Below are 26135 nucleotides of genomic sequence, written 5' to 3'. Positions count from 1 at the left end.
ATGGCATACTGCCTTAGTGGGATGGCACTCTCTGTTTCTGAGTTTGGCTGGCATGGGGAGAAGGGGTATCAAGGAAAGCAGAGAAAGAGGAGTTTTGATCTGGAACTTACTACCTGTAGAGGAGGTGGAAACAGAATCCATTCAAGCCTGCGAAAGGGAATTGGACAGTCTTAGACCAGAGCCTTTGGCCCACTTGAGTGTGGGCTGACCACTACACTGATCCCAATTTATTCTCCCCATGTTCCCATCAACTCTCCCCAGAATCTACACAAGAGGGGCAATTGACAGCGGCCAATTAACCTACCAATCCGCACATTCTAAGGATGTGGGAGGAAGCCCATGCGGTCACAGGGAGGACATGCAAACTCCGCACAGACATCACTAAAGTTCAGGGCCAAATCTGGGTCGCTGGAGCTGTGTGGCAGCAGTCCTACCCGCTGTGCCACTGTGACATCCCATGTGGGAGAGAATAATTTGCTCGGCTATAGGAGCAAAGCAGCAGAATAAGACTGTTCTACTATGAGCTAGCATAAACATGATGGGCCAAATAACTTCCTGCAGTACTGTAGCAACTCAATGGTTCATGAATTCGTTGAGACAGAAGCAGAAATTCCCTTCTCAAGGACAGCTTCTATCCCACTATTATAAGACTATTGAACAGTTCCCTAGTGCGATAAGATGGACTCTTGACCTCACAATCTACCTTGTTATGACCTTGCACCTTATTGTCTGCCTGCATTGCATTTCTCTGTAGCTGTGACACTTTACTCTGCATTCTGTATTGTTTTATCCTGTACCACGTCAATGCACTGTGTAATGAATTGATCTGTATGAACGGTATGCAAGACAAGTTTTTTGCTGTACCTCAGTACATGTGACAATAATAAACCAATTCCAATTCCAATTCCTTCACATAAACACCATGAGGGTGACCTGACACTTGCAGTTATTTTTGCCCTGCCAGTATATCTGTCTCATCCCAGGCTCTGAGCTGCCATATTCCAAAAGATGGCCTTACAATCACACTGTGCTTTACACTACCTCAGCAGTTCCCAGGTTATTTCATGGCCAGTGAAACACATTGTAAAATCTTGTTACTATTGTGGTTCTTACATTACACTTCAAAAGCTGGATGTTGTGACTGAGAAGCTTTGAGACATCCTGAGACCAGAAAGGTACCGTGGAGATACCAATCTATGAATGTACTTTCTTTGATCTAGGCTAAGGGGCACCTGCTCTTCACCACATCCTCAGTCTCATTTCACACAACTGTGCAACTATCTGCTCTTGTGTAACAGCAGTGTGTAACTATTAATATTTTAACAGTGAAATGCAAGCAGGGCTTCCATAATAGAAAATAGAAGGCATGGGAATTAAACAAACAAATTATTCTTCAGAAGCTGCCCTCAGCATCACACTGTGATGTTTAATGTTTAAACCACCAAACCCCTTGACTAGATTCTGACCTTTAATTCACACCAGGGTATCTGTTATTCTGCATCCCTGGATTAGATTCCAGTTTCTAATTCACTCCCAGGTATATCTAACTCTCTATATAAACCACCAATCCCTCTGGATTAGATTCCAATTTAAAACTCACTCCCATTTACATATTACTCTATACATAAACCATCTGAGCCCTTGGATTAGATTCCAGCCTGTAACTCACTATTGGGTATTCTATATAGAAGCCACCTGAACCCCTGGATTAGATTCCAATTTGCAACTCACTCCCAGTTACTTGTTACTCTATATATAAACCACTTGAGCCCCTGGATTAGACTGTAGCCCTCCTTGATATCAGTATATATAAACGCTATGAACCCTTGGATTGAATCCCAGCCCAGTGAACTATTTTTCAGACATATAATTAACACGTCTTTGAGCTGTAACATTTCTTTCGAGTGTGTTCCTATCAATCTCTCAAAGAACCCTGTCAATCATTCCTGAAGGTTTGAACAGGATAACATATTCCTAGGCACTGCAGCTCTAAAAATTCATTATTTAGATCCTGCTTAATTCAGCTTACATGTTGGTGTCAACTTGCCAACAGTCTCCTATCAAGATATTTGTTTTTTATATACCTTTGGAAGTTGTCACTTCAACAAGAACCCATTGGCTCACTTTCCTCCTCCAGTTTAAATTTCCATGATTTGTGAAGGAATCTCTCGATTCCTCCATCCTGTACAGACACCATACGTCCTGCAAGTGTTATCAAATCCAGTCATTAGCCACACAGGATGGAAACATGCCCTCTCTGGTTTATTCTGGCCATCAAGTACATGTCTATACCAATCCCATTTTTCAGCTATCACTTGTTGGGGCACTAAAGGGTTCTGGTGACCTGCTGTGGTCGAGTGTGTGTGTGTTGGTGACTCAGAATAATGATCAAGTTAAGTGAAAGTTCAAATCCCACTGGAGCTGTTGGAGAAGTGGAATGTGTTTTCAAAAACTGTAAATAAAATATGACTATTAATTGCCAAAAATGACCATGAAGCTGTTGGATTGTGATAAAACCTCCAAGTGCTTATCATCAGGGAATAAAGCCTGATTCTACCTGGTCAGATCTATACCCCAGTCAAACCGCCTGGTCTTAATTACCGTCCGAATGGGCTAGCAACTCACTCCATTGTCCAAAGCCTAATACAAGACAACTGCCATGCCAGCAAACGCTAACGTCCCAAAAATAAATCCCAAAAGGCTATAACCATGTCTTTGCATGGCTCAGTTTGATGGATTTTCATTGGGCAAGGAAATTTACAGAGATGGAAAAATGTTGAATCGAGGCAGATCAGTTGCGATCAAATTGATTATCAGAACTGGCTCAAGGTTATGCTCCCATGTGCTGTGATGCTGCTGCAAGATTTTCATTGCACTGTGCATAGATGTACTGTGCATCCTGACAATAAACTGGACTGCGACTTTAAACTTAAGTGAGATTCTGTTTGCTCTCACACACACAGATGTAAAAGACTATGTACTGGTGCTCAGTCCAATATTCACCTCTCCCCCAGTGTTCCCAAAACTTATCACATTGCTGCGTGTGGGAGCTTGCTGTGCACAGATTGGCTGCATCACCCTACACGACAGCAGTGACTACGCTGCCAAAGTACCTAATTGTTACAAATCTCCTGGAGTGTTGAACAACTCTCTCTTACTTTACTGAATTAGTTATTCCAGTGGTCTGGAATAATCTAGAGAACACAAAACTCAATTGGTCGACTAACATCCTCTAGAGAAAGAAACATGCCATTCTTAACAGGTTACCTTGGATATTTGTGGCGTATGACAATATACTTGACTTTGACTGTGTTCCTGTGTGTAGGAACACACAAATTGCCTGTTTATAATTACTCTGTTCATCTCTTTTACTGAGACAATATAACCTCCATACAAGCAGTGAAAGATTTTTTTTAAGGTATCTTTTATTAGTCACAATTTACATCGAAACACTCAGTGAAATGCATCTTTTGCATAGAGTGTCCTGGGGGCAGCCCGCAATTGTCGCCACACTTCTGGCGCCAACATAGCATGCCCACAACTTCCTAACCTGTATGTCTTTGGAATGTGGGAGGAAACCGGAGCACCCGGAGGAAACCCACACAGACACGGGGAGAACGTACAAATTCCTTACAGGCAGCGGCCGGAATTGAACCCGGGTCGCTGGTGCTGTGATAGCGTCACACTAACTGCTACACTATCGTGCCTGCCCAGCAATTTGAAACCAATGTATATATTTAGTGAAGGTTTCAAGAATGGAAACAGCCCCTTTGACCCATTGAGTCTACACTGACCATCACACACCCATATCCTACACTAATCCTATTTTACTTTTCCCCCCCATTCCCATCTTCTGCCCCCCGATTCAACCTCGCACTTACAGTGCAATTTACAGTGGCCAATTAACCAATCAACCTGCGCTCCTTTGCAATGTGGGAGTAAACCAGAACATCCAGAGGAAACCTAACCAGTCTCAAAAGGGAAGGTGCAAACTCCTCACAGACTGCGCCAGAGGTCAAGATTGAATGTGGGTCTTTGGAGCAGTGAACAGCAGCACTACTTGTACAATAAAGCCACACAGAAAAATTCTGCTTTATTTGTTAATATTACTGTTGTAGATTTTATAATACCATAAGAGTGAGAAGATTATAATTCTGTAACTTGATTGTTGATTGATGATAATTCCATTTAAGGTCCCTCTAGACAGAGCACTTTCATGTGCTGTATACATTCTGGGATATCTCCCACTTCAAGCAACATCCTTTGCTACTCCACACCCAACCAGAGCCCTACGAGACCTGATAGAACATTATGACAGCCAGACAATAGGGTAAGCAGACAGAATATTTTTCCCAAAGTAGAAATGTCAAATACTGGAGGGAATGCATTTAAGGTGAGAGGGGGAAAGATTTAAGGAGATGTGCGGGGCCAAGTTTTTTACACAGAGAGTGGTGGGTGCTTGGAATGGGCTGCCAGAGGGAGTGGTGGAAGCAGATACAACAGAGGCTGTTAGATAGACACATGAATATACAGGGGATGGAGGGGTATGGATCATGTGCAGGCAGAAGAGAATTTGTTTAATTAGGCACCTGTTCAGCACAGATATTGTGGGCCGAAGGGCCTGTTCCTGTGTTGCACTGTTCTAGGTTCTATGGAAAGGCACAATAGTTCCACTGATTCTTTCCAGTTTGGAAGTCAGATCCTACTCAGAAAGAACTATGAAAGAGTATCTGGGAATGCAGGGACCTAAACAGAAAATAGAACTGGTGAGGTGTAGCCATGACCTTACACATGGGGAGGCCAAAATGACGACTCCTGTTTCTATTTCTTATATTTTTATTTGGATATGTCCCCAGATTGCAGGGTGAATTTAAAAAATACCTTGGTAATTTTAAACCAATGATCACTAAAGAAATTATAACATCTATGACACCTTTCGAGCCAAGGACATACTTTAAGACCAAGGTCACTGGTGTAATGGACTCATGGTAAACAACCTGCCTCGTTCTGCTAAGTCAGAAACTCACTTAGCTTCTGATCAGAGGACAAACTCCCAGCCTCGGAATCTATTTGGTGAACTTTTGTTACATTCCCTCAGTTGCAAGTGTATCCTTCCTTTGGTAATGAGAACATCTGCACATAATGTACCAGCTATTGAGGTGTATCAAGGCCCTGAATAATTTCAGCAAAGTGTCTTGTACTTAAATCCCCTTGCAATAAAGCTCAACATACCACATGCCTTCCTAATTACCTGCAATATTAACTTACAGTGCTGCACTATCACATGTCAATACCTCTGATAGTGCAGCATTCCCTCAGTACTGAGAAGGTCAACCTAAAGCATGGCACAGTGGAACAGCTGGTAGAGCCACTGCCTCACAACTTGAGTGACCCAGGTTCGATCCTCATCTCTGGTGCTGTCTGTGTGGAGTTTGCATGTTCTCCCTGTGACCATATGGGCTCCAGTTTCTTCTCATGAACCAAAGACATACAGGTTAGCAGGTTAATTGTCCACTGTATATTGGTAAATTCATAAATTGGTTCATTGTTGTCACATGTTACAGAGGTACAGTGAAAAACTTTTTGTTTTGCATGCCATCCATACAGATCATTTCATCACATCAGTGCATTGAGGTAGTACAAGGGAAAACAATAACAGAATGCAGAATAAAGTGTTACAGTTATAGAGAAAGTGCAGTGCAGGCAGACAATAAGGTGCAAGGTCATAACGAGGTAGATTGTGAGGTCAAGAGTCCATTTTATTGTACTAGGGGACTGTTCAATAGTCTTACAACGAAGGGATAGAAGCTGTTCTTGAGCCTGGTGGTATGTGCTTTCAGGATTTTGCATCTTTTGCCCCAATGGGAGAGGGAAGGAGAGAATGTCTGGAGTGGGTGGAGTCTTTGATTATGGTGGCTGCTTTACTAAGGCAGCAAGAAGGGTAGACAGAGTCCATGGAGGGGAGGCTGGATTCGGTGATGTGCTGAGCTGTGTCCACAACTCTCTGCAGTTTCTTGCAGTCCCGGGCAGAGCAGTTGCCAAACCAAATCGAGTGTGTAAGTTTGTGAGGGATTCCCAAACCCAACCTTGACGGGACCTTTGCAGTATTTTTGATTAGCAAAGTACTGCAGATGCTGCATTATTGCAATAAAATAGGAGAAAAAAAACACAAGAAACACTCAATAGGTAGCACATTGCCATTAATGTGTAGCTATCAATTGGGAGGAGTTTGATGCAAATGCAGGAAGAAGAGTAATGGGATTAGTCTAGGATTAGTGTGAATGGGTGGTTAATGGCTAGTGCAAACAGTGAGCCTAATGGCTTATTTCTGTGTTGTACAGGTCTGGAGCAAGACTTGAAGCCACAGTCTCCTAATACAGAGGCAAAATCACCACCAACAACAGTACAGCTGACATACATCACAGTGACAAATGAACTAATGATATTTAGCATCCTGCAGTGCTTTATACCTATGTCACATCATCTTTGGAATTGCCTCATCAGTTAATAGTTATGGGAACCTGGAAGAAAAATAATCCATACACTGCAATTTATAAAACAATAATAAATATCTGGCAGTAAGTTTAGGCCAGTAATTGAATCTTGAAGTTTCTGCTAATGTTTAAAAGCCAGACAAGTTGTGTTTTGTGGTTCATGATATCACTGGAAGTCTGATCAAATTACTAACTTGCAACTTCTGCCAAACATCTGCAAATCTATATATAAGTTCTCACTGAGAGCTACACATCCACATGACACTCTCTCGTCCTTTCTTTTACCTTTCTTATTCTGCCTGAGATCTCAAATAAAACCTTTGAAAAGTAGATTACCTTCCACCGCCCAACACTGCCCATAGACCAGAAACAACCCATCTCTAGGAAGGTTTGACTGACAGTTTTGGATTCAAGGACAAAAGGCAGGAGAAAAGTCTTATGTCCTATAAGTGACCTTGTTCTCTTTTCCCCCACATTATCAACCTTTCTTCTTGCTTGATCTTAACCTGAATCGATTGTAATGTGAACTTCCTTTTCTCATTCATGACTTAAGTTCCAGTTAAGCTCTGAACACTAGCCCATATTCCAACCCTCAGTGTGTTGAAATCCAGCCTCGCACCAGAGACTCCTCTCCATTTGTCCTCACAGCCTCAGCAGTGTGCAATGCTTTATCCACTGGAGTCTGGAAGGAATTTCCATACCCAGCCTTGAAGGCATCTTTGCAGTATTTTCGATTCAGAATCCAATAGCAAAATATTGCAGATGCTGGATTATTGCAATCAAATAGAAAATGCAAGAAACACTCGGCAGGTAGTATCAATAGAGAGCGAAACAGGGTTGATATTTCAAGTCGATGACCTTTCTTCAGAAATGGAATGAAAAGTCATGGACCAGAAATGTTAGAGACACAGGAGACTGCAGATGCTGGAATCTGGAGCAACATATAAAGTGCTGGAGGAACTCAGCAGGTCAGGCAGCATCTGTGGAGGGAAATGGACAGTTGACAGTTCCGGTCGAGACCCTTCATCTGGACTGAAAGTTAGAGGGGAGATAGCCAGTATAAAGAGGTGAGGGGAAGGGCTGGAGCAAGAGCTGGCAAGTAACCTGCTGAGTGCTTCCAGAATTCCCTGTTTTATTCCTGTTTCTCTGTCTCTTTCAAGTTTTCTCTACGGTCCTCGAGCCTTTACCTAAAACACTTCACAGACCAGTGCTCAGATTCTGAAGCACAACCTATTCATGGCAGACTGTGGTTAAGTCACTGGACCATCAGCCAGAGTTCGGGAACATTGATCCGGAGACATGAGTTCAAATCCCACCACTGGAGCTGGGGAATTTAAATTCAAGTAATTCAACTGAGTTTTAGTTGTGGCAACCATGAAACCACCAGCTTGTCATTAAAAACCAATTTGGTTCATTCATTTCCTTCAAGTAAGGAAAGCTGTCATCTAAACCTGGTCTGGCCTTACATGTGACTCCAGACCCACCAAAGTTGTTCATTCTTAATTGCCTCTTCAGTCTGTGAGACAATTAGGGATGGACAAAATATGCTGGCATTACAAGTGACCACCATCTCCTATGTATGTCACTGATGAACTTTAATTTGCAAGTCACCAGCGTGTCAGTATATCTGAGCAAAAGAAAATGTGCATACACTTAGCATCTTCTTTATATAGTGAAACAGTCGCAAAACATAGAATCAATCAAAAGCTGAAACCAAGTGGGAAAAAGGCATCCATGGACTCTCGCTGCCTTGGTGAAGCAGCCAGCATAATCAAAGACCCCACCCACCCGGGTCATTCTCTCTTCTCCCCTCTCCCATCAGGCAGAAGATACAGGACCCTGAGGGCACATAACACCAGGCTCAAGGACAGCTTCTATCCCATGGTGATGTCTAGTGAATGGTTCCCTTATACGATGAGATGGACTCTTGACCTCACAATCTACCTTGTTTGATCTTGCACCTTATTGTCTACCTGCAATGCACTTCTCTGTAGCTGTGACACTTTGCTCTGTATTCTGTTATTGTTTTTACCCTGTACTACCTCGATGCACTCTGTACTACCTCAATGCACTGTGTAATGAATTGATCTGTACGATTGGTATGCAAGGCAAGTTTTTCACAGTACCTTGGTACAAGTGACAATAATAAACCAATACCAATACCATTAGGATGGATGTTTAATGCTCAAAGAAAGATAGAAAAGCAGAGAGACAGATCTCAAACAAGGGAGGAGTCCCAGAGTGTGGGTCCAGGGCAGCTGAAGGTGGAGTAGTTAAGACTTGGCAGGGAGAGAGTGATCGAGAGGCCAGCATTGGAGGAAGGTGGAGATCTCAGAATGTAAGGTGTTGAAGGTTGCGACATAGGAGGCTGGAAAATGAGATTAGTACAGATGGGAAGAAGGTCAGTATGGATATGGTGGGCCGAAGGGCCTGTTACTGTACTCTGGGACTCTATGCTTATGAAGAAATTTGAAAGCAAGCATGATAATGTTAAAATGGAGACACTTGAAGTCAGTGATGTTCTTAAGATAAGATATCTTTATTGGTCACGTACATTGAAACACACAGTGAGATGCACCTTTTGCGTAGAGTGTTCTGGGGGCAGCCCGCAAGTGTCGCCACGCTTCCGGCGCCAACATAGCAAGCCCACAACTTCCTAACCCGTACATCTTTGGAAAGTGGGAAGAAACTGGAGCACCAGGAGGAAACCCACGCAGACACGGGGAGAACATACAAACTCCTTACAGACAGCAACGGGAATTGAACCCGGGTCGCTGGCGCTGTAATAGCTTTACGCTAACCGCTACACTACTGTGCCTGCCAACTATCTGTCAAGGGCTCAAGGTGCTGTGCTCATAGCCCAACTTCATTTAACACAGTGGAGTGAAGCCTCTGCTCGAAAAACTTCAGTGATTCTTAAACGGCCACACATGAACTGCTGTAGAAGCAAATCTGAGACTTCCTGAGTGACAAATGGAGCCCGGTCTTGCTGGGCTACCCAGGCATTATCTGAAATTCACCACTCAGATGTCACACTAGGCCAGACCTGATGTAGGACAGAAATCAATGGGGGTTTAGACCAGAAGACCATAAGACATAGGAGCAGAACTAGGCCATTCAGCCCATCAAGTCTGCTCCGCTATTCGATCATGGCTGATGTATTTTTCCCTCTCAACCCCATTTTCCTGCCTTTTCCCCATAAGCTTTGACGTCCTTACTAACAAAGAACCTATCAACCTCCATTTTAAATACACCCAATGACTTGGCCTCCACAGCCGTCTGTGACAACAAATTCCACAGATTCACCACCCTCTGGCTGAAGAAATTCCTCCTCATCTCTGTTCTAAAGGGACGTCCTTCTATTCTGAGGCTGTGCCCTCTGGTCCTAGACTCTCCCACTACTGGAAACATCCTCTCCACGTCCACTCTATCTGGGCCTTTCAATATTCGGTAGGTTTCAATGAGATCCCCCCTCATCCTTCTAAACTCCAGTGAGTACAGGCCCAGAGCCCTCAAACACTCATACGTTAACCCTTTCATTCCCGGGATCATTCTTGTAAACCTCCTGTGGACCCTCTCTAACGCTTGCACATCCTTCCTTAGATATGGGGCCCAAAACTGCTCACAAGATGTTTAGATCCTACATCATCCAGTTCAATGATGTGGAAGGCTGTGAGATCAGCCCTCTACGTCCACTCCGCTGATGCTGGATGTGCAGGGACTATGGGTCAGGTTCAGTGAGATCCAACACATCAACAATGCTTTGGTGACGCTTCCTGCACTGAACTTTGTTCAGTCCTCATCAGACCTCCCTCAACTCTTTCCATACATTGACAACGACATTGATGCTACTTCTTATACTGTTAAATTCTGTTATTATTCCAGATTTCCAGCATCTGTAGTTTTTTTCTTGCCTTCCAACTCACTGAAATTTTCCGGACATTCTGACAGTTCCCCTGTGTAAGAGAGAGAAAATAAAACTACCTCATCATGGCCTTGCACCTTATTGTCTGCCTGCACTGCACTTTCTCTGTAACTGTAACACTTCATTCTGCATTATGTTATTGCTTTTCCCTTGTACTACCTCAATACACTGATGTGATGAAATGATCTGTATGGATGGCATGCAAAACAAAGTTTTTCACTGTACCTCAATACATGTGACAATAATAAACCAATTTACTCAGTGGTCCCTCAGCCCTCCTATCACTGTAACCTCCTCCAGCCCCACAGTCTCCTGAAATATATCTTCCTCCAATTTTGGCTTCTTGGCCTTCACTGAATTTAATCGCTCCACCGTCAATGCCCATTTTTGACCCTGGAATCCCCAGCCTAAAGCTTTCCATCTCCCTACCTCTCTCTCTTCTTTTAAGAGCTCCCTTTGACCAACCATTTGATCATTAGCCCTAATATTCCTTTATGTGATGAGGTGCGAATTGTTGAGTGAAACTTCCAAAAAACATTTCTCTATTCACATCACTGAATATGCCAGCATTTATTGTCCATCCCCAGTTGTCGTAGACTCATAGGGTCATTCAGCACCTTTAGCCCACAGGCCCATGCCAAACTTTCCATCATCTCTACTAACCCCACACGCACACATTAGGTCCACAGCCTTCTATACCTTGGCTATTCAAGTCCGTGCCAAGATGCCTCTTAGAACCATAGAACCATGGAACATTCGGCCCTTCTAGTCTGTGCCAAAATTTTATTCTGCTAGTCCCATTGACCTGCACCCAGTCCATAACCCTCCAGACCTCTCCCATCTTTTGAATGTTGTGATTGTACCTCCTCTGGCAGTGAGCTCCTGATACCAACTGCTCTCTGTGTGAGAAACTTTCCCCTCTGAACCCTTCTAAACCCATGCCCTATTATTTTAGACACCCCACATTATGGGATAAAGATTCTGACCATCTATCCTATCTATGCCTCTCTTAATCATCAGATCACCTCTCAGCCTCCCTCACTCCAAGAAAAAACAAGCCCAGACTATCCAATTTCCCTTTATAACTAAATCCATCCAATCCAGACTAAATCCCACCAATTGCTTCTGAAGAAGGAGTTTCATTCAGACCAGAGTAGATTAAGAGGATGGGTTGCTTTCCCTGAAGAACAATAGTGAATGAGTTGAGTTCTTATGACAATCTAGTGGGTTCATGGATACTCCCTCTGAGACTAGGTTAAACTTAATTCCAGTTTTCTCTGCAAATTAATTACTTGAGTTTAAATGCCCCCAGCTACCATGGTGGAACTTGAAATCACAGTGTTACTGGCCGTCCACCATGGCTCTGTTGATTGTGTCACAGTTGGCTGCACAATCCCGACAAACATTGATTATCACGAGCCAAACCTTTGGTTTTGACTTCTGCCTGGCCAAACTGAGGTGCCCCCTCTATCTCTGAGAGAATATCATTGGCTTCTCATTTGTATCAAATGATTAATGAAGGCACAAGGGAGACTGCAGACGCTGGAAATCTGGAGCAACGCACAAAACAGCTGGAGGAACTCAGCGGGTCAGGCAGCATCTACGGAGGGAGATGGACAGTTGACGTTTTGGGTCGAGATCCTTCACCAGAACTGGAAAGAAAGATAGCCAGTATAAAAAGGTGGAGGGAAGGGGTGGAGCAAGAGCTAGTGGGTGACGGGTGGATTCAGGTGAGGGATAAAGGGAAGGAGGTGTTCCCACCGGTTCCCTTCCCCACCTCCTTCCAGTTACTCCATGGTCCACTGTCCTCCCCTATCAGATTCCGTCTTCTTCAGTCACTTTCACCTATCACCTCTCAGCTTCTTACATCATTCCCGCTCTCCTCCCCTCCCTCACCTGCCTATCACCCCCCTCTCCTGGATCCACCTATCACCTGCCAGCTCGTGCCCCACTCTCCCCCTACGTTTTTATACTGGCTACCTCCCCTCTTTCTTGATGAAGGGTCTCGCCCCGAAACATCGACTGTCCATTTCCCTCCGCAGATGCTCCCTGACCTGCTGAGTTCCTCCAGCTCCTTTGTGTGTTGTTACAAATGATTAATGGGACCTGTTTTGGAAGGAAGGAGGGGTCTGCTAAAACAGACCTTAGACATTAAGGGTGGGTGGTGGTGGGGCTATGCGGAGGGGGGTTGAGTGGGAAGTAGTGTTTGAATATTGCTAACACTCTCCCTGCTAATGAGTGGGCATTGTTGCTAACAATGCCCATTAAACAGAAAAAAGACACCATGCATACAAACATGGTTTAAGGTACTTTATAAGACTTGCATAAAACAAGACAGCTTTTCTTCCTGCTGACACTCAGCACACCAACGACAATGAACTAAGAGTGTATCCATGCATAGCTCCCTTTTCATTTCAGAAGTTCAAGGCCCAACCGATCACGGAATGCTGCAGCACGGAAATTCTCTGAACTGTCACCAAATACTCTAACTTCTACAGATACACTGTTGAAAGTATCCTGACTGGTTGCATCGTGGCCTGGTATGGAAATTCCAATGCAGAGAGTAGTGGATGCAGCCCGGTCCATCACGGGCACAGCCCTTCCCACCACTGACAGCATCTACAGGAGGCGCTGCCTCAAGAAGGCGGCATCTATTATCAAGGATCCCCACCATCCGGGTCATGCTCTCTTCTTGTTGCTACCATTGGGCAGGAGGTACAGAGGCCTGAAGCCCCACACCACCAGGTTCAGGAACAGCCACCATCAGGTTCTTGAACCGACCTGCACAACCCTAACCCTACCTCAACGGAACACAACATACCACCTCTTGCACTTCTGTGGACTTGCCTCTGATTTGGCACTAAGGTTTTGCTTTTGTACTTTCTTTTCACTGTATGGTATAATTTATGTTCTGTGTGTTGCCTGTACCTACATGCCTGTGATGCTGCCGCAAGCAAGTTTTTCATTGTACCTGTACCTCACCGTACTTGCGCACATGACAATAAACTCGACTTGAATCGACTAGAATGAGGCCTCCCGCATCCCAAAGACATGCGGGTCAGTCAATTAACTGGCCACTGCAAATTGTCCCTAGTGTGTAGATAAGCAGTAGAATCTGGGAGGAGTTGTAGAGAGAATAGCATTGATGAAGGGTTAATGTAAATGAGTGGCTGATGGTCAGCATGGACCCAATGGGTTGAAGGGCCTCTTTCCATGTTCCATCACTCTATTCTTTCAAAACTACTCATAACCTTTGACCTCTATTTAATCCTCCCTTCACCTTTTCCAATTACAATCTTTTAAACTATTCATTCCCTGGAGGTGAAAGGCATCAAGAACTAGAGGGCATAGGTTTAAGTTGAGAGGGGAAAGATTTAAAAGGGACTTGAGGGGCAACTTCTTCATGCAGAGGGTGGTGGGTGTATGGAACGAGCAGCCAGAGGAAGTGGTTGAGGCAGGTACAATAACAACATTTAGAATAGAACATAGAACAGTACAGCACAATACAGGCCCTTCGGCCCATAATGCTGTGCTGACCTTTAAACCTCACCTAAGACTATCTAACCCCTTCCTCCCACATATCCCTCTATTTTAAATTCCTCCATATGCTTATCCAGTAATCTCTTGAATTTGACCAATGTACCTGCCTCCACCACCACCCCAGGCAGCGCATTCCATGCCCCAACCACTCTCTGGGTAAAAAACCTTCCTCTGATATCTCCCTTGAACTTCCCACCCATTACTTTAAAGCCATGCCCTCTTGTATTGAGCAATGGTGCCCTGGGAAAGAGGCGCTGGCTGTCCACTCTATCTATTCCTCGTAATATTTTGTACACCTCTATCATGTCTCCTCTCATCCTCCTTCTCTCCAAAGAGTAAAGCCCTAGCTCCTTTAGTCTCTCCTCATAATGCATACTCTCCAAACCAGGCAGCATCCTGGTAAATCTCCTCTGCACCCTTTCCAACGCTTCCACATCCTTCCTACAATCAGGCGACCAGAACTGGACACAGTACTCTAAGTGTGGTCTAACCAGAGTTTTATAGAGCTGCATCATTACCTCGCGGCTCTTTAAAAGACACTTGGACAGGAACATGGACAGGAAAGGCTTAGAGGGATATGGGCCAAATGGGACGAGCTTAGATGGGCGCCATGGTCGGCATGGATGAGTTGGGTCTGTTTCCGTGCTGTATGACTCAATCCCTCCATGACTCTATCAGAAGGTCAGCACTTACTGCCCAGCCCAAATTTTCTCTGCACTGGACCATCCATATCTAATTCCACAGCCTTGACATCACCACAGCCTTCCAACTCAAAACAAACTGCTGGCCTGCTATTTTCCTATAAACCTGCAACTTTCACTGCTTTCAATATTTATTCAGTTTATCTTTAAAGTTGCAATAGTTTATTCCTCTAGTACTTCCTGCAGCACAGCAATTCTTAACAAGCAGCAGTGTAAAATAACATTTCTAACCATTGTCCTCTCTTCTTGATGATTTTAAGTTGATAACCTACTCTGAGGATACAATAACAAAGTGGTTACATTACTATCCTGGTGGCTGGAATTCTGGACTATTGATCCATGGACATGGATTCAAATCCAGCAAAGGTAGCTGGGGAACTTAATAAAATCTGGCATTAAGTAAATACATTTTCAGCGGAAGTGGCAAAGAAACAGTTGGATTGTTGGGAAGAAAAGGGATTGGTTCACTAATGTTCTACTGTCTTTACCTAGATGGTCTGGCCTACAAGTGCTTTAATTATTCATTTCTTTGGATCTGGGCATCATTGGCAACGCCAGAATTTGTACCCATCCTTAACAGCCCTTCAGAACGTAGTGGTGAGTAGCCTTCTTGAATTGCTGCAGTCCTTCTGTGGAAGGTGCTCCCACAAGCCGTTGGGGGGGGGGGGGGGGGGGGGGGTGAAGTTCCTGGATTTAAGATCCAGAATGATGAAAGAACCAGTGATATACCACACCAGTCCTAACTGAAGGGTCAGCGGTGGCAAGGGTGGGCAGCTTCAAGTTCCTGGGCATCAACATCTCTATAGAACTCTGGTTAGGCCACATTTAGAGTATTGCGTGCAATTCTGGTCACGTCACTATAGGAAGAATGCCAAGGCTTAAGAGAGGGTTATAGAGGAGTTTACTAGGGTGCTGTCTGGATTAGAGGGCATGTGCTATCAGGAGAGGCTGGACTAAACTTGGGCTCTTTTTCTCTGGAGCGGTGGAGGCTGAGGGGAGGATCTATTGGAAGTGTATAAAATTATGAGGGGCATAGATAGGGTGACAAACAATATCCTTTCCTCGTTATTGAGCGATCCAGTACCAGAGTGCATAAATTTAAGGCGAGGAGGGGGTAGGTTCAGAACAGACGTGAAGGGTACATTTTTTACTGAGAGAGTGGTGGATGCCTGGAATGCGTTGCCTAGGGTGGTGAAGGCAAATTCATTGGGGGCTTTGAAGAGGGACTTGGATGGGCACATGACTGAGAGGAAATAGAAGGATATGGGCATTCAGTAGGTAGGAGGGATTAGCTATGTCAGCACAATATTGTCGGCTGAAGGGCCTGGTTCTGTGTTGTACTGTTCTATGTTCCTATGTTAACATCTTGAGGATCTATCCTGGGCCCAATATATTGACGCAATCACAAAGAAGGCATGCCAGCAGCTCTACTTCGTTAAGAGTTTGAGGAGATTTGGCTACGTCACCAAAGACTCAGTTTCTATAGAAGGGCATTCAGCCTGGTCTGGATGGCTCCAATGCATAGGATCACAAGAGGCTGCAGAGGGTTGTAGACTCAGCCAGCTCCATCACGGGCACAACTCTCCCCACCATCGAGGACATCTTCAAGAGGCAATGCCTCAAGAAGGCGGCATCCAGCGCCATCTGGGACACGTCCTCTTCTCGTTATTACCATCAGGGAGGAGGTACAGGAGCCTGAAGACCCACACTCAATGATTTAGGACAGTTTCTACCCCTCCGCCATCAGATTTCTGAATGGTCCCCTAGACCCACAGCTTTTGGATGGCATGCAAAACAAAGTTTTTTCTGAACGGTCCACGAACCCATGAACACGACCTTGTTATTCCTTTTTTTTTGCACTATTTATTTATTTTTGTAATTTGGAGTAATTTTTATGTCTTGCACTGTACTGCTGCCACAAAACAATAAATTTCATGTTATATAAGTCAGTGATAATAAACCTGATTCTGATTTTGATTCTGATTCTAATTCTGATGTATTTCCAAATCAAGGTGGTGTGTGACTTGGAGGGGAACCTGCAAGTGGTGTGTTCCCCCTGTACCCACTGCCCTTTGTCCCTGGAGGCAGAGGTCGTGGGTTTGGGACGTGCTGTTGGAGTCGCCCCAGTTAAGTAACTCTAATGCATTTTGTAGAGACACACTGCAGCCACTGTATGCTGGTGGTGGTGAACATGAGTGTTTAGGATGATGGGTGGGGTGTCACTCAAACAGGTTAAGAGATAACTGAGCTGTACTTATCCTGGCAAGTGAAGGGTATTCATTCATACTCCTAACTCGTGCCATTATGGATGCTGGAAAGTCCTTTAGATTGATAAAATTGGTAAAATGGTTCGTTCTCCCCGTGTCTGCGTGGGTTTCCTCCGGGTGCTCCGGTTTCCTCCCACATTCCAAAGGCCGTACGGGTTAGGAAGTTGTGGGCATGTTATGTTGGCACCAGAAGCGTAGCGACACTTGCGGGCTGCCCGCAGAACACTCTACGCAAAAATGCATTTCACTGTGTGTTTCGATGTACATGTAACTAATAAAGATCTTATCTTATTGTCACATGTACCGAGGAACAGTGAAAAACTTTGTTTTGCATGTCATCCAAAGCTGTGGGGACTAGGGGACATGGCCTCAAGATTTGGGGGAATAGATTTAATATGGAGATGAGGAGAAACTGCTTTTCCCAGAGAGTAGTGAATCTGTGAAATTCTCTGCCCAGGGAAGCAGTAGAGGCTACCTCATTAAATATATTTAAGGCACAGTTAGATAGATTTTTGCACAGGAGAGGAATTAAGGGTTATGGGGAAAAGGCAGGTAGGTGGATCTGAGTCCACAGCCAGATCAGCCATGATCTTATTGAATGGCAGAGCAGGCTCAACGGGCCGGATGGCCTCCTCCAGCTCCTATTTCTTATGTTCTTATGTTCTTATCCATACAGATCATTTCGTCACAACAGTGCATTAAGGGAAAAGCAATAACAGAATGCAGAATAAAGTGTTACAGTTACAGAGAGAGTGCAGTGCAGGCAGGCAATAAAGTGCAAGGTCATAACGAGGTAGATTGTGAGGTCAAAGTGTCCAATTTATCGTAAGTCACTTGCTACAGGAGAGCTACTGTGACTGGTGACCCAGACATCATAAAGTCATAGAGAGATACTGCATGAAACAGGCCTTCAGCCCACGGAACAACCAATTTTGTGCTAATCCTACCCTGACCCATTTTATTCTCCCAACATTCCTATCAACATGCATTTAAGATGAGAGGGGGTAGGTTCAGAACAGACGTGAGGGGTTCATTTTTTACACAGAGAGTGGTGGATGCCTGGAATGTGTTGCCTGATAGGGTGGTGGAGGCAAATTCATTGGGGGCTTTTAAGAGGGGCTTGGATGGGCACATGAATGAGAGGAAAATGAGGGATATGGGCATTCTGTAGGTAAGAGGGAATAGCAATGTCAGCACAAAATTGTGGGCCGAAGGGCCTGTTCTGTGCTGTACTATTCTATGTATTATGTTCTAACCAGTACATTTTTTCAACTCACCTATACAACTTACAGCGGTCAATTAACCTACCAGCATATTTTTGGAATGTGGGAGGAAACCAGAGCACCTGAGGGAAACCCACGCAGTCATGGGGAGAACGTGCAAACTTCACACACAGACAGCACCGGTGGTTGGGATCGAACCCTGGTCACCGGGGCTGTGAGGCAGCAGCATTACCAGGAGCGCCACTGTGCTGGCTTAAGTCTGACTCTGACTCCGGGCTGAGTCCTCAGTTCGGCTGCAATTAAGGATGGAGAATAAATGCGGGCTTTGTGAGCCTGTGAATGAATTAAAAAATAACAAAACACCTCAAGAACTTCAACAAACTGTGTCCTGCATTGGAATTTTGGAAGGAGACGACAGCAGATAATTGCAACACCCTGCTTATATCCACAATGACAAGAAGAAACACAAGGGGATTTTGGTGTTCCCAACACAAGGCTATGAAAAACAATCACCAACCTCTTAGTTCTTGTTTCCAGTGAGGAAGGTAGGGTTTGAGGGGAGTAAGAAGTCAGTATAAATAAATATTCTGGAGTGACAATCAATTTCTTAAACAACCAGTGATTTACGCTGTTCTGACATCCATCACACTTACTACCATTGTCTTGGAGTCCAAATTCCATAGCTTCCTTAAAGTGGCAACACAAGGTTGATGGGATGGTATGGAAAGTGCATGGCACGCTTGCCTTCATTGGTCGGGCATTGAGAGTCAAGAAGTCATATTGCAGCTGTATAAAACTTCAGTTAGACCGCACTTGACAGTATTGGTGTAGTTCTGGTCACCCCATTACAGGAAGGATGTGGAGGCTTTTGAGAGGGTACAGAAAAGGTTCACAGGATGCTGCCTGTATTAGAGTAGTATTAGCTAGAAGGAGAGGCTGGACAAATTGGACTGTTTTTTTCTGGAGCATTGGAGGCTGAGGGGAGATCTGATAGAAATTTATAAAACTAAGAGGGGCATAGCTGGAGTCTTTTCCCTGGCCAGAAATGGTCATATATTAGAGATCATAGCTTTAAGGTGAGCAGGGGAAAGTTAAAGGAGGTTTGTAGGTTAGTTTTCACACAGAGAATGTGGCTGCCAGGGGTGGTGGTGGAAGCAGATACGATGGCTGTGTTCAGGAAGAATTCAGACAGGATTGTGTATGTGCAGGGAATGGAGGGATACAGACAATGGGCAGGCAGAAGGGATTCGTTTAATTAGGCATCACAGTCAGCACAGACATCATGGGCCAAAGGGCCTGTATTATTCTTTGTCCTATGTTTCTACTTACTTACACAGCAGTTCCTGACTATAAGTTTTACATACACTCTACAGAGAGCCTGACCTTTGACTACTTAGATCCTGAACTATGGAGTTCCCTCCCAAGATGTTCGTTTCTCCACCTCTTCTTCCAACACAAGAAGATGTGCCTTGTACTTCTGCAAAACAACCTCTCCCAACCTGTCCCCACTGTACCACACCACCTTCTGACAATAACGATCTAGGAGAACACGCTGGAAAAAGTACGTCACTTCTCAGTGATGGCAGACACCACCTTCAGTTCCCATCACTGCCTTTGGCCAACTGATGAAAAGGTTGTTCGAAGATTAAAGGCCTCAACCTTGGCATGAAGCATATGGTGCACTGGGCAGCAGTGATCCTTACCTTCCTGTAAACCTCTGAGACTTGGACTACCTACAGCAAGCATGTCACGGTTAGCAGTGTATATATGGGAGGGACTCTACCACCGAAAGCTCACCAGCGCCTCTACTTCCTCAGGAGGCTAAAGAAAATGGCATATCGCCTTTGACCTTCACCAATTTTTATTGATGCACCATGGAAAGCATCTTATCCAGATGCATCACGGCTTGGTACAGCAACTGCTCTGCCTGAAACCACAAGAAACTGCAGAGAGTTGTGGACACAGCTCAGCACATCACGGAAACCAGCCTTCCCTCCGTGGACTCTGTCTATACCCTCGCAGCCTTGGTGAAGCAGCCAGCATAATCAAAGACCCCACTACTCCGGACATTCTCTCTTCTCCCCCCTCCCATCAGCAGAAGATACAAAAGCCTGAAAGCACGTACCACCAGGCTCAAGGACAGCTTCTATCCCGCTGCTATAAGACTATTGAACAATTCCCTAGTACATTAAGATGGACTCTTGACCTCACAGTCTTTCTCGTTATGGCCTTGCACCTTATTGTCTACTTACACTGCACTTTCTCTGTAACTGTAACACTTTATTCTGCATTCTGTTATTGTTTTACCTTGTACTACCTCAATGCACTGTGTAATGTATTGATCTGTATGAACAGTATGCAAGACAAGTTTTTCACTGTACCTCAGTATATGTGACAATAATAAACCAATTTACCACCTCCATGTCAAGAATGTCCTGTCCTACTTGTGGCTGAGTTTATGAGGTCACACACTGGCCTCATCAGCCACACGTCAGAACCCACAGAACTTACCCGGTGTCAAATTTCATTCTACGATTGCCCCAGTGAATTCTTTTGGAATAGTTTACAAAGTTAAAGTTCTTATATAAATGCAGGCTGCTGCTTTCTTTAAATTTGATCCCAGAATCTATGCAAGGCCAGTAGGTATTGGCCATCCGTTATGGTGTTGAGTAGTTGGTGGCGGGATGCCTTCTTAAATCGCTGGGGTTTGAGGCATTGCGCAGAAGGTGACACTGTCCGTGTCTGAACAACTGTTAGGAAACTGGCTGCTGCTTTTCCTACATCATCATTTACATGGAAATTCCATCCTTTGTTAATTCAACAGAGCTGTTGAGCTTTAAAAATAAATCCGTTGGCACTTCCTTTCAATGAAGAAAGTGAGATTTGCATTTTTATAGCACCCTTCACAGTTTACTGAAGTACTTCACAGCCAATGAAGTGCAGACTGTTGTAGCAATTTGGATCCCAACCCATCAACCACGAGCTCCGATAAACAACAATGACAAAATGACCAGTATACCAAACAAGGATAAACGGATCATACTCTTTGAATACTGAGGGATCTGAGAAGCCAGACTGAGCCTCAGTCAAACCCTGCTATAGGAAAGATGCCATTAATCTTTATTAATTAAATTATTATTATTTATTAATTAAAGAGCAAAGAGGAGATTATGAGGATGTTGCCTGGACTTGAGGGACTGAGTTATGGAGAAAGGTTAAGCAGATTGGGACTTTTTCACTGCAGCATTGGAGAATGAGGGGTAATCTTATAGAGGTGTATAAAATCATGAGGGGCATAGACAGGGTCAATGCACCGTCTTTTTCCCAGGGCTGGGGGATCAAGAACTAAAGGGCATAGGTTTAAGGTGACAGGGGAGGAACCTGAGAGGCAATTTTTTTTACACAAAGGATGGTACATATGTGGAATGAGCTGCCAGAGGAAGTGGTTGAGGCAGGTACATTAACAACATTTAAAAGGTACTTGGACAGGTACATGGATAGGAAAGGTTTAGAGGGATATGGGCCAAATGCAGGCAATGGGACAAGCTTAGGTTGGCATCATGCTGTAGGGCCCAAGCCCTTGGCCAGTCAAGGGCCTGTTTCTGTGCTGTAATGACTCTATAACATTACATTTAAAAGACAGCACTTCCAACGATGTTGTATTCCCTCAATACTACAGTAGACCATCAGCCCAGTCAAGTTGCTGGAGCAGGAATTGAACTGACAACCTTCAAAGTCGAAGGCAAGATTGCTACCCAATTAGCACATAGGGATAATAAGTATGTAGATAAGTAAATAGATTGGAAAAGTTTACAGAGATACAGGCCAAACACGGGCAAATGAGACTAGCTTAGATGGGCACCTTGGTCAGCATGGACGAGTTGGACTGAAGGGCCTGTTTCTGTGTTGTGACTACTCTATGACTCAAGTAAACAGGCAGCAAAAATTGGTATGGTGGTCATGTTGAATCCTTCAGTGTGTCACCATGGCTTGCTGGTGTGGGCAATGTATCTGGAAGCAGAGTAGAGGGAAAAAATTATTTCTCCCTAACTAGTGGGGGCAGAGATTAATGCTTAATGAGATTAATGCTTCATACACTAGTACACATATTCCTATTTACAACCTCCTCCTCTGGAAAGGGATTTAAGATGCAACCTTAAGATATACACGTACACTCTCACATACAGTCTCATCACCAATGCATCAGTGTGTACCCTCTGCATGATGCATTGCTGTTACTCTCCAAAACATCTTCAACAACGTTACTGCGAGAGGAATAGGTAGGGTCAGAATCTGTGTCCCAGGGTAGAAATGTCAAATACTAGAGGACACGCATTTAAGGTGAGAGGGGGAAACTTTAAAGGAGATGTGTTGGGCAGGTTTTTTTTACACTGAGAGTGGTGGGTGCCTGCAATGCGCTGCCAGGGGTGGTGGTGGAAGGAGAATACGATGGAGGCGTTTAAGACGCATTAGACAGACATATGAATGGAGGGGTATGGATCATGGGCAGGGAGAAGAGATTTAATTTAATTCAGCATCATGTTCAGCGTAGAAATCCTGGACAAATGATCTGTTGCTGTGCTGGTTTCTAACACCTCCAAACCTGAGGTTGAGCAAAGGGCAGCAAATATTTGGATCAGCAACACCTCAGATTTTCCATCCAAGTCACACACTATCCCAACACAAAGGCACATCACCATTCCTTCATCACTGTTGCTTCCTAAAAACAAGGCATACTGTATGTATGTGGCATGGGGATCGACGGTAGGCAAGCACTTAATTGTCCATCTTTAAATGCCCTTAAAATTCCAGTGTACCCAAACTAACTACCTTGTCAGAGCAACTTCATCACACCGGCTTGACAGCAATTCTCACATCCCAGGAATGAATTTTTTAAAAATCTGTGAGTGGCCTTTAGGTGAGCTGGTAGGATACAGCGTTTTAGAACAAAGACTGCTATAGTACATGGTAGAATGTATTATATAATAGAACCGGTATTCAAAAGTGTAACTGAAATCTTGAACTAACTGAGCAATATTCTTGAATGAAATTTGAGCCAATAATGATTTTCTGTGAAGGACAATCTTATGCTGGCAGACTATGCACAAAACCTTTATATAGAAACAAATACACAGGAGTGTGCACACACACACACACAAACAGACATACACACGGAGATACACACACACAAACACACACACACATACACACGGACATACGCACACACAGACACAATGCACATAGATACAAATATACACATGAACACATACAAACACATCCACATAGATGCACACACACACACACAGGCACATATACACAAAGTTACACATTCACACACACCCCCACACACACATACATACATATATATATGCTGACACACATTCACATAGATACACACATATACATAGACACACATTCAAGCACATACGTACATGTACATTCAGACACAGTCTCTCAGATGCACGCACACACACTCACAAATAAACAAACACGTACACAGACACACATTCAGGCACACATGCACACACACACACCTGCAATCAGACACAACACTAACAGGCAAATTTACATAAACACACTTAACTAAACACATCCACAAAAGCATGTTCACATCCACACCAATGCACTAACCCTTGCCTACACAAACACATCCAGACATAAACACACCTATAGATACATATCTACACATAGATTATCTACACAATCTGATTTGCGCGAACATACACACAAAAGCACACACAGTTGCAACAACACACATAATAGATCCTCAGCTTCATTTTTAATCATATTTAAAAGGAAAATAAGTAGTAAACCCTATCTTTCTCCTAACGCTCTCTGCTGAAGCGGCAGGGAGATTTTCGCTCCGGCCTCTGCCACCTTTATACGAGCTCCCAGTTTAAACAGCTAACCCTGAACTCCGCGCCGATTCTCTGTGACAACAGCTTCACGTTCAGTGTTACAAAGGTTATTGTCAGTTTATCACAGTGACTGGAAATAGACCCTGCCCTTAAAAACAGCGCACAGACCCGCCGTTTCCGCTTCGTTTCAGGGAAAATAAGAGGACAGCGCCGTTTTTGTTTTGGAATAACCTAATGCTCGCTTAAACAAATATCCTGTGATATAAATAACATATTTTCTTTAAAAAAATACACACTGCACTGGAGTGGAAATATTGAATAATTGGAATCATTTTTTTGGTCTAAAAGAAATTGTTTGACTTTAATATACACATGAATGACATTTCTTTTTCCCTTGAAAGCTGTGGAAACTCCAATGTTGGTGGAGAGTCCTCTCTCTCTCTCTCTCTCTCTCTCTCTCTCTCTCTCTCTCTGTCTAACTGATCAGGAAGGGTTCGTGTGGTTCAGAGAGGATTGCCAGGGCAAAGGGCAGCTCGTGTTTGCAAGGGACTGGGTAAATACGGGGCGCCTTAGACTGTGTCCCCGAGGAGAATTGATTAGTGGGCTAATGCGTTCAGCAATAATAAAAAAAACATGCTCCCTGCCCGGAGAGAGGGGAATTCGCTCCCACACTTGGTAGCGAGCAGGACGAGGACAGTGTGGAGACGGGTTACAAGAAGGGGAAGGCTGGGCTGCCTCTCTCTCCGCTGTAAGGTTGCAAACCTTGTACAAAGAGGCTGGGGATAAAAAAGAAAATTCAACCTGTCTTGGCCAAGGATTTGACACACCGCCGGGCACCTGCCCAGGGCTCCCTCTCAAAACTCTGTTGATCTTACACTTTAAGGCATGTTTACGAGACTGGCAGCAGATCCAACGGGGAGACGAGAAGAACTTCCCCCCCCCCCCCTCCGAACTGTTGTTGTTGCTTCGATTTGCAACTCGCGGAGTGAAAGGGGGTAACTCGCAAGAAGGGATTTGGAAGAAAGAGGCTGAGGGGATTTTGGAGAGCGCTTGGGGGGGGGTTAGGAGGAGGGAAGAGCTGGCACCGGCGGGCTGGGCCGAGCGGCCGCTGTCAGATGTCCCCCCCCCCCTAAGATGGGTCTCCTTACCTGTGTCATGAGTCTGTCGGCGCCGGATTTCTCCTCGTCTTTGAAGATGATGTCGGGGTTGTAATTCGGGATCAGGTCCTTGAAGCGGGACGCGTTCCTATTGATTTTGCTCTCCGACTTGCCGCTAGCTCCCAGGGTTTTCTCCGCCACGTTGGGGATGAACTGCTTGTAGGAGAGCGGCGTCAGCTTTCGGTTGTGTCTCCGCCTGCTGCCGTAACCTCTCCCCGGTCCGCAGCCCAGCGCGCCGGGACAGAGGAGCAGAGCCCAGGCGGACACCAGTAGCAGCGACGTCCAGGGTCCCATTGCAAGAGTCCCAGAGACAACTGGCTGATCAGGGCAGTACTGGAAGCCTCTCCCAGCAACGAGCCCGGCACACCTCGACACCCCCACCCTCCCCAGCCTCCCCCCTCAACCAGGGGGTATCTGTCACCAACACCCCCCACCCCACCTCCCCCTCCCTCCCTTCCCCAACACCCCCCCCACCCTAACCCTCTCCAAGAGTGTCGATCAGCCTTGGCGTTGGGTTGCGACCAAGATCCCCATCCAGAGCGCACACGCTGGCTCTCCGCGTCCCCCGGGAGCGCACCGACCGCCCGTACCCCAGCGCCCGGGCTCCAGATCACTGCACCAGCCGCCACCGACCCCTCTCCGGACGGTGCATGGGAGGTCCCGCGAGGGCGGGTGGTGGTGATCCCACTGACAAACGATGCCAAGGACCGTGAGAGAGAGGGGGACAGAGAGGGAGACAGAGGGGGAGAGAGGGGGAGAGGGGGGGGAGCGTCAGAAATAATCCAAAATAGAGTTGAAAAGGCAGGAGATTAGAGGGAGGAGATAGAGAAAGGCGGCGTGGAGGAGAGTGGGCAGAGCAAGAGGGACGCAGAGGGTGGGAAGTAGATGGGATGGAGAGACAGGTAGCGGGGCGAGAGGTAGGGTGCAGGGGGAGAGAGAGAGGCTGGGAATAGAGAGCGATGAAGAGACA

The 26135-nt window shown here is 45.1% G+C and overlaps 1 protein-coding gene across 1 annotated transcript in view; it reads right to left on the bottom strand.

The window, feature by feature from the left end:
* LOC127575129 (indian hedgehog protein-like) overlaps positions 1-25509 on the bottom strand; it is an 88154-nt gene extending 62645 nt beyond the window's left edge. Inside the window, exon 1 of the mRNA XM_052024809.1 lies at positions 25157-25509. Within this exon, the coding sequence (XP_051880769.1) occupies positions 25157-25459 (303 nt within the window). The 5' untranslated portion in view covers positions 25460-25509. The remainder of the gene's footprint in view (positions 1-25156) is intronic.
* Between the last annotated feature and the right edge of the window lie 626 nt (positions 25510-26135).

Source organism: Pristis pectinata, chromosome 1 (genome assembly GCF_009764475.1).
Source record: "Pristis pectinata isolate sPriPec2 chromosome 1, sPriPec2.1.pri, whole genome shotgun sequence".
Classification (NCBI taxonomy): Eukaryota; Metazoa; Chordata; class Chondrichthyes; order Rhinopristiformes; family Pristidae; genus Pristis; species Pristis pectinata.
Note: the sequence above shows the minus strand (reverse complement) of the source record. Positions and strands in the feature narration are given on the sequence as shown.